The sequence below is a fragment of the Onychostoma macrolepis genome, chromosome 12 (assembly GCF_012432095.1).
Source record: "Onychostoma macrolepis isolate SWU-2019 chromosome 12, ASM1243209v1, whole genome shotgun sequence".
In the NCBI taxonomy this organism is placed as follows: Eukaryota; Metazoa; Chordata; class Actinopteri; order Cypriniformes; family Cyprinidae; genus Onychostoma; species Onychostoma macrolepis.
In genome coordinates this window covers 13,230,744-13,245,022 of record NC_081166.1, presented here as the reverse complement: position 1 = coordinate 13,245,022, position 14,279 = coordinate 13,230,744, and the positions used below count along the sequence as shown (strand labels likewise).

Below are 14,279 nucleotides of genomic sequence, written 5' to 3'. Positions count from 1 at the left end.
AAGAAAATTGGACAGAAAATATATTAATATTAAATATCAATGTATTATTTTTATTCAGTTCTATGCAACAGAATCAGACATAACTGTTGTTGTTGTTTTTGACTAATTATCCAAATAATGTACAGTCCTGCAAACAGGGTTTTTCCTTACTCAAAATGCGGCGGAGGTGGTACCATCCTGATCATGTGCATTGTGCACACAATGTACCCACCCTTCAAGTGGATGAAACAAACACTTTTTACACGCAACATATTTTAGGTGTTATTATAATTATAGCTATGATTAAAGAAAATGACAATTATAAAGTTATGTTTTATTTTCTCTCATCTAATGTTTTATTGTTATTTATTCTTAAAATAGCCTTATGAAATGTTTTATTTTTCCTCAGAAATTCTGTGTTGTGTATCTGGTTATCAAATGAAGGCATAAAACATTAATTGTATTTATCTTTAAATTATTGAAAATTAAACTTTTTGGCAAACAAAGGGGATTTACTATTAAAATTAAAACATGGAAGAAATGTTGTGTGATCATTCCTTAAAAAATAAAGTTTTCATAATTTTAGTAGTAGTAGTATGTACATTGAACAATAGTAATATATTTCTGCTGCAATGTCTTCAAATTAAACCGGACTTTTATTTTGACGGGTTGCCGTTAATTCCTTTAAATTTCTGTGTGTATATGAGCTAGTTCTACTCAAATTAAACGCTCATGAAGTGACTCTCAGAGCAGTTCTGGAGATGTTGTTAGTGTGTTTATGCCCTCATTGAGACGGCAGACGCTGAAATCACAGAGAGCGTCACCGCCACCGCACGGTAACGCTACTGCAAACAGGAACAAGTATACTACATAGAAATTTCTTATAACGCGTTATTTAGCTTTTCCGGTGAGCATGAACGGTAAATGAGCAGAATGCACAGTGATAGAGCGGAATACTGAACGGAGCGTCACGCGGCTGGAGGAGCGTGAAACCTGAACACTGCTGAGCATCCCTAGTAAATGGACTAAAACGATTCTTCGAAGCACAAGAATTTGCCTCGATTATTTTTTTGTATTGGAGTTACTCGAATTACTCGAGGAATAGTTTCAGCCCTACATCCAAGCACTCAGAATTGATGGTAACTGCACCTAGAAAATTGCCAAACTGGTTACATTCCTAAAAATCCCTTACTACCTAAATCAGGCATTAATTCAGTAAAAGGGATAGTTCACCCAAAAATACAATTCTGTCATTAATTGCTCATGCTTCGTGGTACTCTCGTGAATGATGGAAAAGAAGAAATCGTTAAACAAAGTCGTTATTTTTGTTTTCTTTGTGCACAAAAAGTATTCCTGTAGCTTCGTAAAATTATGGTTGAACCAATGATTTCACGTGGACTATTTTAACGATGTCCTTACTATGTTTCTGGGCCTTGACCTTGGTAGTTCCCTTGCTGTCTATGGAGGGTCAGAGATCTCTTGGATTCCATCAAAAATATCTTAATTTGTGTTCAGAAGATGAACGAAGGACTCACGGGTTTAGAACAACATGAAGGTGAGCAATTAATGACAGAATTTTCATTTTGGTGTGAATTATCCCTTTTAGGTAGACTGTCTTGCATAACACTTTGAAGTTTAAAATTCAGTCAAATTCACTAGACTCCAGATACTTAGACAATCAAAAGAAAAACCCCTTATATACTGTATGTAAAATAAATAATTGTGTTTATAACTACTTAACTTAAAATATGTAATCAACCACTTCGGTTGTGTCATCAGCTACAACAAAGACCATTTCTGATCCATGAAAAATCCTGCCTATAAAATAATTGACAGTACCCAGCACTATTTTGTATTTAACTGCATTGACATCCCAACATTTCATGCAACAAAGTGTCATTAGTAGGCAAGGGTAGACAGAATGCAAGGTGTCAAGGACAAGCAAAGGAAAAATAAAACAGAAAGATAGAGCACTCAAGACGCTGTGTCTCTGTCTCACTTTCACTATCTCATCTTCAGCTCTGTCTAGATTTAGTGCTGTTTTTCTTGCTTTGACACGGAGTATATGCCACATGAAAAAAGGGTATGAGAATGGCATGCATGTAAATTGTGTTTTGTTACACTGCCTGGAGAAATTCAGATCTCCTGAAATTAATTACCTCCACTGCTGCCTCATCTAGCCTCAAAACATCCAACTATTATGTCAGGGGTTGATAAACCCTCTTGAAATTAAGTTCCATTTTTAGTTTGTCTTGTTAATCAATTTGTCACATCTACAAACAAAAAGCAACAAAAATCAGACTAAACTTCAAAGGTGCATTCATTGCACAACTGTTACTTAATGTACTTTATTATGAAATAATAATTTACATACTATTTCTATTATTATAATATTATTTGTTTTATTATGAAACATAAATTTAAAAAAAAAATCTAATTCTTATATATATAAATTATAAGGATGCCGATATGGTAAATATGATCAGAAGGCTGTGACAATTAATCTGCATTGTTAATCCTTTTGATCTTTTATTTAAAAAATTCACAAAAATCTACCCTTTCATTGGATAATAAGAATTTTAAATGGGGGGAAATATCATTATGAAATAAATGTTTTTCTCTAATACACATTGGCCACAATTAACGGCACCCTTTTATTCAATACTTTTTGAAACCTCCATTTGCCAGTTTAACAGCTCTAAATTTTCTCCTATTATGCCTGATGAGGTTAGAGAACACCTGACAAGAGATCAGAGACCATTCCTTCATCCAGAATCACTCCAGACCCTTTAGATTCCCAGCTCCATGTTGGTGCTTCTTCTCTTCAGTTCACTCCACTCATTTTCTATAGGGTTCAGGTCAGAGGACTGGAATGGCCAGCAGAAGCTTGGTTTTGTGCTCAATGACCCATTTTTGTGTTGTTTTTGAGGCTTGTGTTTGGATTATTGTACGGTTGGAAGATCCAAACATGGCCCATTATAAGATTTCTAACTTTCTAACAGAGTCAGTCACTTATTGATTTTTTTATCTGTTGGTATTTGATAGAATCCATGATGCCATGTGTCTAAACAAGATGTCCAGGACCTCCAGCAGAAATATAGGCCCACAACATCAAAAATACAGCAGTATATTTCATTGTACACATGGGGTACTTTTTATCCCTGTGTTCACCAAACCCATCTTGAGTGTTTGCTGCTAAAAAGCTCATTCTTTAGTTTCATCTGACCATAGAAGCCAGTCCCATTTGAAGTTCCAGTCGTGTCTGATAACTGAATATGCTGGAGTTTGTTTTTGGATGAGCGAGGAGAATTTTTCTCGAAACCCTCCCAAACAACATGTGGTGATGTAGGTGCTGTTTGACAATATTTTTTTTTAAGGTTTTCTGACCCCGAGACTCAACTATTTTCTGCAATTCTCCAGCTGTGGTCCTTGGAGAGTCTTTAGCCACTCAAACTCTCCTTCTCACCGTGCATTAGGACGATATAGACACACGTCCTCTTCCAGGCAGTTTCGTAACATTTTATGTTGATTGGAAATTCTTAATTAATTCCCTGATGGAGGAAATGGGAATTTTCTCTGCTCTAGCTCTTTTCGTAAAGCCACTTCACTAATTTGTGAAGCTCAATTATCTTTTGCTGCACATTAGAAATATATTCTTTGGTTTTTCTCATTGTGATGGATGATTAAGTGAATTTGGGCTTTGTTTTCCCTCCTATTCATATTTCTGTGTAACAGGAAGCCATGGCTGGATAATTTCATGTTCATAATCACCCTGGTGTGCTCAAAATTGTGAATATGAATGGGAATATACTTCAGAGATATTTTACTCATAAGAATTTCTAGAGGTGCCAATAATTGTGTCCAACGTGTATTTGAGAAAAACATTTATTTCATAATAATATTTCCCCCCATTTTAAATTCTTATTATCCAATGAAAGGTTAGATTTTTGTGAATTGTTTTAATAAAAGATCAAAAGGATTAACAATGCAGATTAAACTACTAAAACTGGCAAACTATCTAAAGTGTTTTTGCAGCGTTGAGCAATGTAGTTGTTTTCAGAATTCACTCACTGCTGAAAGCGCCAGAGTTTTGCACGCTCGTGAATCATCTCATGACTAAGTAAGTGCAGACGCGATGTAAATAAGAGATTTATTGTGTAGTTTAGAGAGCTTGATTATATCGGAACTTTGTGAGATCACGATGAACTTTGATTACTGATTCTTTTAGTGATAATAAAGGGAGCACGCTTTGTGTGTTTTCTAGGCTATAATCCATTCAGAATTTGAATGAAACTTTAGTTTTATGGACACATACATGCTGCAAAGTTTTGGGAATGATGCTGGATTCATTCTCGAAATATCAGTGATAAGCAATGGACGGGAATCCCTCTGTGATTTATTCTGAAAGTGGTCCTGGCCAAACTTCCACAGACAGCGCGAGTCCTGAGCGAGATCCATGGATGGATCCATCCATACAGTTCATTAACTAAAAGTGTGTGTAAACTTTATTGTGATCGGGACATATCACCCAGTAATTTCATTTCCAGTAACGGACGGTAGAAAGTTCAGAAACTTTTTTTAATGAACATTTTTTAATGTGCGAAAATTTCGAAATATGTATTCAGTTTTATCTAACAATAGATGATTTGTTGAAGTACTATGAGATCAATTTTTGGGCATCACGGTGTGATAAACGTGCTGCACTGTTCTACTGGTCTCTTTAGTACAGAAGCAGCATACAATCATTTACAATCGTGAGCGCAATCTAAAAGCGGCTCTATGGCCAACCTGCACACTTCTCCCCATTAACAACCAAACCAAACACCACCCAGCATTTCCACTCAGCCCCAGAGAAAAATATAATCGCACAAGCTGATAAAAATCCAATCTTTTCCAAACCCCCACCCCCAGCGGTAAAAGCTCAGAGTGACGCTCTCAGAGAGGAGGTTTAAAACAGCTTTACAATCACGTTGTGTAAGAACAACCTGAGCCGCATGATGAAATCAGTCAGAAAGGTTACACCACCACAGAGAGCCCCTCATTTCATTTTCCCAGGCTTTTACCAACACGCCGCACACGCACTTCTCTCTGTGGAGTGTGGAGCGCCTGTTGACTGATGACCCCCATGAGGGCCACTCATGTAGTGCATAAAAGCACAGGGGCCCCCTAATGAGCCTGAGCAGCTCTTCTCAGCGACAGCCGTCATTGACAAAATTATACACGTTTAAAGTGGGTAACTGCCAATCAAATAGAAATGAAAGGAACTAGATTTGAAATGATTATCATTCAGCATTAGAGGAGTTTAACCTTTTTAAAATAGTATATGTAATTAAAGTCAAATCTGAAATCAGACTCATCTCACAGCTCATACTGTATGATGCATGCAACATTACAAAACCAACCAATGTGCATCACATATATAAACACAAAAACAACAATCAACTTTTACAGCATTTTGTCTAAATCACAGTAAATTGACCCTGCACTGAACCCAAAAGTGCTCTGATAATAGGCATGTTATGATGAGAAGGGATTTAGAATATTAAATTACATGAAATGATCATTTACAAAATAACATTCACTGGAATTTCATAATCTCACAAGATTTATACAGTTAAGCCAGGATAGCATTAAAAGAAAAAAAGCACAAATCAAAACTAATGTTGCAACTAACTGAAAACCTGGTGCATTTGTTCTTGCGCACCATTTGTAATGGAACTTGCTGGATGACACCGGTGTCTCAAAACTCACAGGCATGTGCAACATTTTTGGACTTCATAGGTGTATTCTGAGTCAGCTAAATTGGTGCTCTTGAATACTGCATATGCATATGATGCCCAAAAATGCTGTCTAATAGGTCCACTGCACTTCTGCAGGGATGAAATGAATTTAAAGGGATAGTTCAATCAAAAATGAAAATACTTTCATTATTTACTCAAGTTGTTCCAAACCTATTTGACTTTTATTCTTCTGTGGAAACAATATAAGATGTCGCCATTCGCTCTCATTGAATCTTTTTCCATACAGATTGTCATTCTCCCGAACGACTCCCTTTGTGTTCCACAAAAGAAAGTCACAGGAGTTTGAAGCAACATGAGGGTTCATGAATCTCTGCTGACAGAATTTTCAATTTTAGATTAACTGTCCTTTTAATCACTTAAATGCAACCACAAAACTAAATCAATATCGACCATGGGCAGTCCACTTCAGTGAGTGAATGAAAACTGCAGAATATAATTTGAGATCTATCAACACATATGATGCATGTGACCAAATCTAAAAACAAAAGCTTAAAATAACAATAAAAAGCTCAAATTTGAACTTTAGCATCATGCATTAATTACTCCGCATCCGTTAAAAGGTACAGAACTGTCACATGAAGTATTGCATGTGCATCTGAAATAATGATTCTGCAGATTGAAGATGCCGAGTATGACCACGCCAAATGCAACGTTATTTATAAATATACCTGTAAAAAGGGACATAATGTTCTGGATGGTCCCAGTTCAGAGCATCCTTGACTTAAGACAGTGAGACGTATCCTCACGCGCTGATGTTAAGCATGTTCCCCATCACATTACACATCTGGAACGCAAGCTTGCTGGAATTCATCAAGTTACACTTATACAGAATAGATGTTTTCGTGTTCGGATTTGCACATATATCCTATTTCGCTCGTGGAGAGCACCGTTAATTAAGTTTAAAGAGTGCTTACTCACCTTACTGTTCGCACGCAGATGCAGTCAGTCTCGCGTCCTGTCCGAGCTCAACTCAACCCGGGAGAAATCTTGACCGCGCATTCCCAAATTTCCACCAGCGCCATCCAGCGCTGCAGCCAATACATGAAGATCTCGCGATAACGAGCTTCTCTACACATGCGGTTCTCGCGATAACGGGTTTCCCCTCAGATTGAGGACCGATTTGCTACCATCTGTTGGAGCTAGTTGGTACTGTATGGCAGAATGCCATTACGTAACCGGTTTTGGTTTTGTGTAGAGAGGCGTGAATTCTGAATAAAGCATCTTAGCGTGTTCGCAGTCTAAAATTGTGTAATAATCACACAAAAAGCAAACAAAAGAGTGGCTGAATTTCCACGAACTGAGTAGATGTATGAAAATTTTAAAAACTAAGTACGTTGAACATTTTCAACAAAGTATCAGTCGAAGGACGTGCTTAACGTTGAGAAAAAAAGATATTTGTCCATCTCTGGACAAGTTAAACATACAATAAAGTTAAACGACATATCTTCTGTTTTACTATTAAATACAATTATTGTTGACATTCCAAACAATTGTTGCACATTTAGCCTAAATTAAGCTATCACTCATTCATTATTATATGATTTTAAATGTTAAATACAGTAGAAAAGGAGAAAGAAAGAAAGACCTAAAAGGTAGCACAAGCAATCATTTTTCAGTCTAAAATTAGGCTAACTTTTCATGCTTTGGTAATTGTAGCTAAAAGTTATTTTATATAAATGTATTTTTTTTATGTATTTGTTTATTTTTGAGTAATGTAACATCATTTGAACTCTATTTGTGGAAAATTCCAGGGAATTAGACCAGCTGCTGAACAAAGATGAAAAATTTTATTACCGTAATATAGTACACAGACAGATTGCTTCCTTATATAAGAAACCAGACCATATTCTGTTTAGGGATAAATGTTTATTTTAGTGCTTGATCATTTTTGCCTATTATTTAGTGTGTGTGTGTGTGTGTGTGTGTGTGTGTGTCATAAATACCAGTGCAGTCAATTAGGCATAATGTGTCTGGTAACATATGCACCAGCTAATCACAACATGCAGTGATGAGTTTTCCAAAGAAAACAGCACACAAAGCAATGGGAGAAAAAGGCAAAGATGATTCCATTCTCTTGCAAATATGAATCAGTCATAGTTTTTGGGTGTGAGTGCACAAGGTTCCTGTTTTCTGTGTGTCTGTGTATGTGTTTACGCATGTGTACTTGGCCTTCATGTTAGATATGTATGTTGTTTTTGTGTATATTTATACATGTCTGTGTTGTTCACATATGATGGGCAGGTTTCTCAGAGATCATCAGTCTCTCCATCAAAGGGGATGTTTTCCAGCTCCATGTGGATGTGGCTGTGCTCCTCATTGCACGTCCAGCCGATCGGAGTGCGGTTGAAAGAAGGCCGACAGCAAATGTTATACTGCAACACAGACGCTGGCTGTGGCTCCTCATCAGTTACCTTGATCTCTGGGGGCTCAAAGGTGACAAGACGAGAGGCCTTCTCAAATCCTCCAAAGGGTAGAGCAGTTCTTTTGGATATAAAGAACAAGAAGATGATCGGGTAAAGAGGAACTGAGTAGCTTCTGTGTAAAATGTTTTTTTTTAATATAATTTGGGATTTTGAAAAATTATATTAGTACCTGTTGAAACTCTTGTACTTGGGAAGTTCCTTGTGAACTTGAGGCCCTGGCATTTTCATCTTCATGGTTTCTTTAAGTTCCTCGTCATCTTTCATTGCACGTTCCCATGGTGATACATATGTTTTTGCATACTCACACCGTCTCTTTTCCTTCTCTGCCTCAGCATTTACTTCCTCTACTATAGAAGAACAGAAAAAAAAAATCTTTCCATGTTGTAATAAATATTGCATAAACTCATCTAAGGTGAGACTTACCTTGAGGTGGCTCTGGTTTGGGAAAGGGTTCAGGTGGAGCAGTCATTTCACATCCCAGAGAAGGAGCCAGATTCTGAAGGTTTAGCTACAAAGGCATGAGAAACAAAAAGAAGATCATTCAGTTATACTGTATATTGTTAGTTTGACGTTGCTTTAACTATGTAGTGATATGTTAATAGCAGAGTATTTTGAGAAAATGTGAATTCTCTTTCTTCTCAACAATTCTCACAACTCAGATTAATACTTCATTTATTTATATGATAATCAGCCATGCAATAAGTCATAATGGTGTTCATTATTCCAAAACAAACCCTTTAAGCTTTATAGAAGACCCTTTAGCTGTGTGTTGTATCCCGACACTATAAACCTCTATTTCCTATCAAAGCTTTTGCTTTTCTCATGCCTCTTTTGCTGACCAGGTTCTCATCACTGACGATGAATTTCTCCACCCTCTGCTGTCTCATCTTGAACATTTTGGAGCCCTTGTTCTTCATGAGGGACAGCTCCTCCAACATCACGTCTTTAGGGGCTTTGATTTTGGTCCCCAAGTCCAGTTCAGAAGTTTCAGCATCCTCATCTTGCTGGTCTGGTAAAGATCAGTGTTGTTGGGAAGGAAAAGGAGAATTCAATCAGAATCAACACAATACCCCTTCAAAGTCATTAAAGTGACTTTGAAAGATAGATAGAATTGACAGCACTAAACAAAGGAGCTTTTTTTTTTTTTTTTTTGAAAAAGGGGTCTTATCTGTTATATAGGATAGAAGCCCTGTACTCTTTCAGTTTAATTATATTCCTTCTCAACTTTAATATCAGCTATTAAACCTGGAGTCAAGCCACATCCGACACCAAAGAGAAGGATGCTGTGCTGAGCACTGCTTGCATTACCTTGTTAATCAGATCCTTGGCCCAGCTTCAGCAGTTTGTGTTTGTGAGTGAGCTTTGGGAATTGCGAAAAATAAAGAACAAAGCAGTATGCACATTCAGAGATTTTAAATCTTATTTATAAGTTATACAGAGCAAATTGAGGGCCGTAGTTAAGCATTTAACAGCTGTGCAAATATTCAGACAAACAGCAATGTTGTTTTCAAATAAATAGTTCAATAATCAAAAACTAAATATTGAGTAGCTTACATTTTAGACACATTATTGTTAGTTACTTTGTGTTCTTTTGCTCCGCAATTTAAAAAATACCTACAGTAACTAGAGTCAAAGAAAAATCAACTTGTGTGTCTCAGAGCAACACAATAATGAATGAATGAATGAGTGTTGTTAAACAATAGGGTTAAATGAATGATTCAATGACTCACACATAAAGACAGTGACTGTATCTCAGAAAGTATTACTTTTGAATAAGCATTACTTTGTGACCGTTAAAAAGTATGTTTTATGTAGTATAAATAGTATAGCATTAGGGATGGGTGATATACCGGTAGACACAATAAACCGGTAGAAATTTTTTCAACTGGTAAAGATTTTTGACTATAGTCTCAATCGCGGCAAGTATCCTATTAAACACAGTAATTTAGGTCTTAAGTGAAAGCAAACAGCTGAGAAAGAAAACATGTGTAACACTATATTAGATCTGGCAGCTCTTAAAGTGACAGCAGTCTAATATTCCTGCTTTGTGTCATTCATGTTAATAAAACAACAAAAGAGAGAAAACTGTTTGTAACTTAAGTAAGAAGAAATATATATTTAATTTACACGGTGAAGAATATACCGTTTTTATACATTTGATTACTTTGTACAATGTATGAATCATTTCTTATTTTGTTCTACTGTAGTTTTTTGTCGTATTGCTTGTAATTAGTTTCTTATTCTTATTTAATCGCTGACTGTTTACTTGTCTTCAGTGAGCTTAGTTTTTCTTTTTTAAAGGTAGGGTAAGCGATTTCTGGTAGCCAATGTTGACATTTGAAATCACCAAAACAAACACACCCCTACTTGCCCTTATTTTGATAGCTCCGCCCCACACATACGTACGGCAACGATTAATTCTGTGAAATAAAGCAAAATCAGTGATGCTGTCTACTCTGGATGCCGCGCCGCGACACGACAAATCCCCAACAGTAAACTGCTGCCGCGTTCTATTTATGACGTATTGACACAAATATCAAATGATTTTCAACAGTCGCTTTGTCAGTGTAGACAGACCACAACTGTCGTGTCCGGTGTAGACACGGTGTAAGCCTTCTTTTGTTCCGCAGACATTTTCATCTTTTTATCCGCCATCTCTATCTTTTTGTCGTCACTCGGCTAATGTCCGTCCTTAGCACTGATGAGCGCTCTCTCCTCTGCATCATGAGTAGACACGCCCCTTACTGCTGATTGGCTACAAGTTTGTTTTGGTACTCAGCCCCGACTCGTTTTCTAAAGCGTTTTTGAAGTTTGTTATTTGTGATATTGACACTGGTCACAAGAATTATGAAATTTCTATCATATAAAAAATGTTGATATCATAAAGACCTTATTTAAAACAAAAATAACTATATTGTGATATATATTGTTACCGTGAAATAAATTTACTCATATCGTGTTATAAGATTTTAGTCACATTGCCCACCCCTATATAGAATGAATGAGATCCGGATACGGATACGGATGTACATTGTCATGTGACCTATGTCAGTTGCGTCGCTTCACTGCCATTCACGACTCTTCTCCCTTGGCATCATAGGATAGTAAAATGTCCATCAGTTGCATATTTCAGAATCTCACTGGAAGTAGTATGTCATCAGTTTGTTTTTTTTTCTTTTACTACAAATTCAGACTTTCAACTCTTTTTACACATTGGTCTTGTATGCATATTCAGATGCGGCATATAAATTCTGACAAAATTATGTTTCCATTAACTTTTCAAACTACTATATAGTAGTAGGGCGTAGGCGTATAAGGCACAGGGAGTCACAAGTGTTTTAAATCGGTTCAATGATTCAATGACTCATTTATGAAACTCGTCGTCACCACCTGCTGGTGTATCGATGAAACTTGCAGAAAGAGTCACTGCAAATCCACCAACACTAAAAGAACAATCTGTCTAGAACGCACAAACATGGATGAGTGGAGTGATACAAACAATAGAAATCAAATTTGAAGACTGGAACTAAGTGTTTGTATAAACACATTATGAAAAACACTGTATATTTGTCCCAATATGTGTATGCGTGACAATCTGCTGAAACAGACTGAAGTGAAATTATTTGAATTTAAGCGGCTTGAAATCTTTGCTGAACAGCTCTTCATATTGGCAATAATTTTGCTGTTAATTTATTTGGCTCGTCTGAATCGCTAACCGCAAGAATGTTGTTCTGTAAACAAACTGCCCATTATGAGCACACTGCCAAGCAGATGAAGTGGGAGAATCTAGTACACTAAACATGCCTTCACACACAGACAAATGAATACATGGCACCTAACGAGCTGCTCATTAGAGGAGAGCTGTGAAGTCACACAGCTTGACAACGTCTTTGAGATTTTGCTCTATTTAGCAAAATAATTGGCCAGCTACATTCTGCATAGACTAACCTCTCATTACACTGGTCTTCATATGACCGAGGTATCAAAGCTGGGATGAGTAATTGCATTGCAACAGCTCCTCAAACTGTGGGAATTGATAGCCCATGACTCCGACATAAACAAGAACATTATAACATGCTGGTCTAGTTCAAATGTGACATTTCTCTGAATCTAATGACAGTGCATTAAAAAAAAATTCAAACTGTGACTATTCTTAGAAGACGAGACCCAGACACTCATTAAAGTCGGTTGTAATATGTGTTTATGCAGAGTGTGTATATTCTCTCTTTTTGAGCCTCTGCTTCAACATACAGTACCAATGAATTAAATGTTCCTCAGTGGGGATTTACACTTCGAGAAAGTTATCGAGAGCCTGGAGGTTGTTTGGCATTTCTGGCTCTGGCTCTTTATGTTGACACCGGACACTAGTGAGGGCTTTGGTAATTACGTGTGACATTTACAACACTCATCTGGCCATCACAGGCTATCACAAGTGAGCGTTCATCCAGTATTATGCCCATGGTGCATGTATTTTCACTACAAATGTGTATGTGTGACACAAAGACACGCCACTGACCATGTTGTGAGATGTTCGAGAAGTCTGTGATGATTTTTGAAGGCTTCTTCCTCTTGTTGGTTGGAGCAGGTGTTCCAGAGACAGGCATCGCTGCAATCTGAGGGAGGAAATTAAATCTGAAATAAACTGGTTGGGGAAGATGGGGAAAGATGGCAGGTGCATTTACTGACAAACTGTAATATATTTAGGTCTGAGTTTTGCATGATCATGCATCACCCAAAATAATATTATAGAAAATAAACGGGTAAACCTAGGCTAGAATATATGAAATGCATCCGATATCATTTTTTTTTTAAATGTATAATAAAATAATAATAATCTTATCATTTTTAATAATAAAAAAAAAAATTCTGAACTTTTATTTCTTAATGAATTCAAATAATTATTAAATTATTAAAAAACCAGCCTTCTGCCCCAATTCTGAGGGGCTTATTTTACCCCAGGAGTCTCACTTTACCTTTTTAGCTTTAAAATAAACTTCCAAAACAAAACAAAAAAAAATAAACTTGTTTATTATTATATATTATATTATATTATATTATAAATATATTAATATTTTTTTATTATTATTAGATTTTTTTATTTATTTTTTTTGTCTGTTTTTGACATAAACAACAATAGTTTGCATTGTATTTTTCTAGTATGGCTTTCTATTCTTGATGAATATTTAAAGTGTCCTACTAATTCTGATAATATTAACAACATATAATGTATATTTAAATTACGGTCAATTGGTAAAACTTTAAATTCCAAAACAGACACCGGTCTCTTGTTGCGAAGAGGGGTATTTTTGTTTTAGCACACTAAATAAGTCCACCGTGTTCAACTGGTCAGCAAATTCCTCAAATGTCCTGCTGAAGCATTGCAATGGCAAGCCTTAAGTAGTTTGAACACCATATTAAACACATTTCTGAGGAGCTGTGAGAAAACATTTCTGCCAGAAAGAAAAGTAAATAAATAAATAATAACAATTCCATAAGGACCTCACATTTAAATAAATAACAATGGCATACATTTAAATAGCAAAATGTGAATGTTATTTATCTAAGTTTCTGTATAATTAGTTTAGCATTTTATATGTCTGCAGCGTTATGACAGTTTTTATTAGATCTGTGTGATTTATGGTATACAGATAGCTGCGGCTCTATCCAAGAGCAGCATATATTTTTACAGTTTGCAAACAATAAATCATCTCAACATACTCTAACCCCTCAATACCAGCCTGTCCAGATTAAGAGCTCATTATAACATTTTATCACCTGCATTTCTCCTTGTGCAATCAGGACAGCCAAACAGCACAATGATTCCTCTTACCTGTGACCAAAGAATAAATGTTTCAGAAAACAAATCAAATCACAGTTTAAATCAAAGGTTCCCAGGAGAACTGTTGAGGTTAATCCTGTTTCTTAGGGTTGGCTAGGATTCCTTCAACTACTGCTCTCTTCTACACCCCAGGAAGAGTGAAATCCTAGCAGCGTTTGGGACATGAGGTCTTTGGGGAGCGGGGAGGGGGTGTAGTTCAGTGTGTTACAGACAGCACAGGGACAGACCAAGCTGATG

The 14,279-nt window shown here is 36.4% G+C and overlaps 2 protein-coding genes across 4 annotated transcripts in view; both read right to left on the bottom strand.

The window, feature by feature from the left end:
• usp54b (ubiquitin specific peptidase 54b) overlaps positions 1 to 6,819 on the bottom strand; it is a 162,314-nt gene extending 155,495 nt beyond the window's left edge. The window contains exon 1 of one of the 3 annotated variants that reach the window (XM_058792727.1): positions 6,699 to 6,819. The gene's annotated coding sequence lies outside the window, so the exon portion shown is untranslated. The remainder of the gene's footprint in view (positions 1 to 6,698) is intronic. The other 2 variants (XM_058792726.1, XM_058792734.1) reach the window with 2 other exon arrangements.
• Positions 6,820 to 7,548: 729 nt separating this feature from the next.
• myoz1b (myozenin 1b) lies at positions 7,549 to 14,279 on the bottom strand. The gene is made up of 6 exons (XM_058792723.1): positions 14,034 to 14,279; positions 12,720 to 12,816; positions 9,043 to 9,212; positions 8,627 to 8,711; positions 8,373 to 8,550; positions 7,549 to 8,261 (listed from the first exon to the last, which is right to left on the bottom strand). The coding sequence occupies exons 2-6, from the start codon at positions 12,805 to 12,807 to the stop codon at positions 8,027 to 8,029; spliced, it is 756 nt and encodes a 251-aa protein (XP_058648706.1). The 5' UTR covers positions 12,808 to 12,816; positions 14,034 to 14,279; the 3' UTR covers positions 7,549 to 8,026.

Bases quoted from the DNA above. Each gene is read 5' to 3' on its own strand.
- myoz1b (XM_058792723.1), bottom strand. From the start codon at position 12,807: ATGCCTGTCTCTGGAACACCTGCTCCAACCAACAAGAGGAAGAAGCCT. The intron at 8,551-8,626 runs GTAAGTCTCACC...GTTCTTCTATAG, and splicing joins CAAACCAGAGCCACCTCAAG to TAGAGGAAGTAAATGCTGAG. The intron at 8,262-8,372 runs GTACTAATATAA...TATATCCAAAAG, and splicing joins AAGTACAAGAGTTTCAACAG to AACTGCTCTACCCTTTGGAG.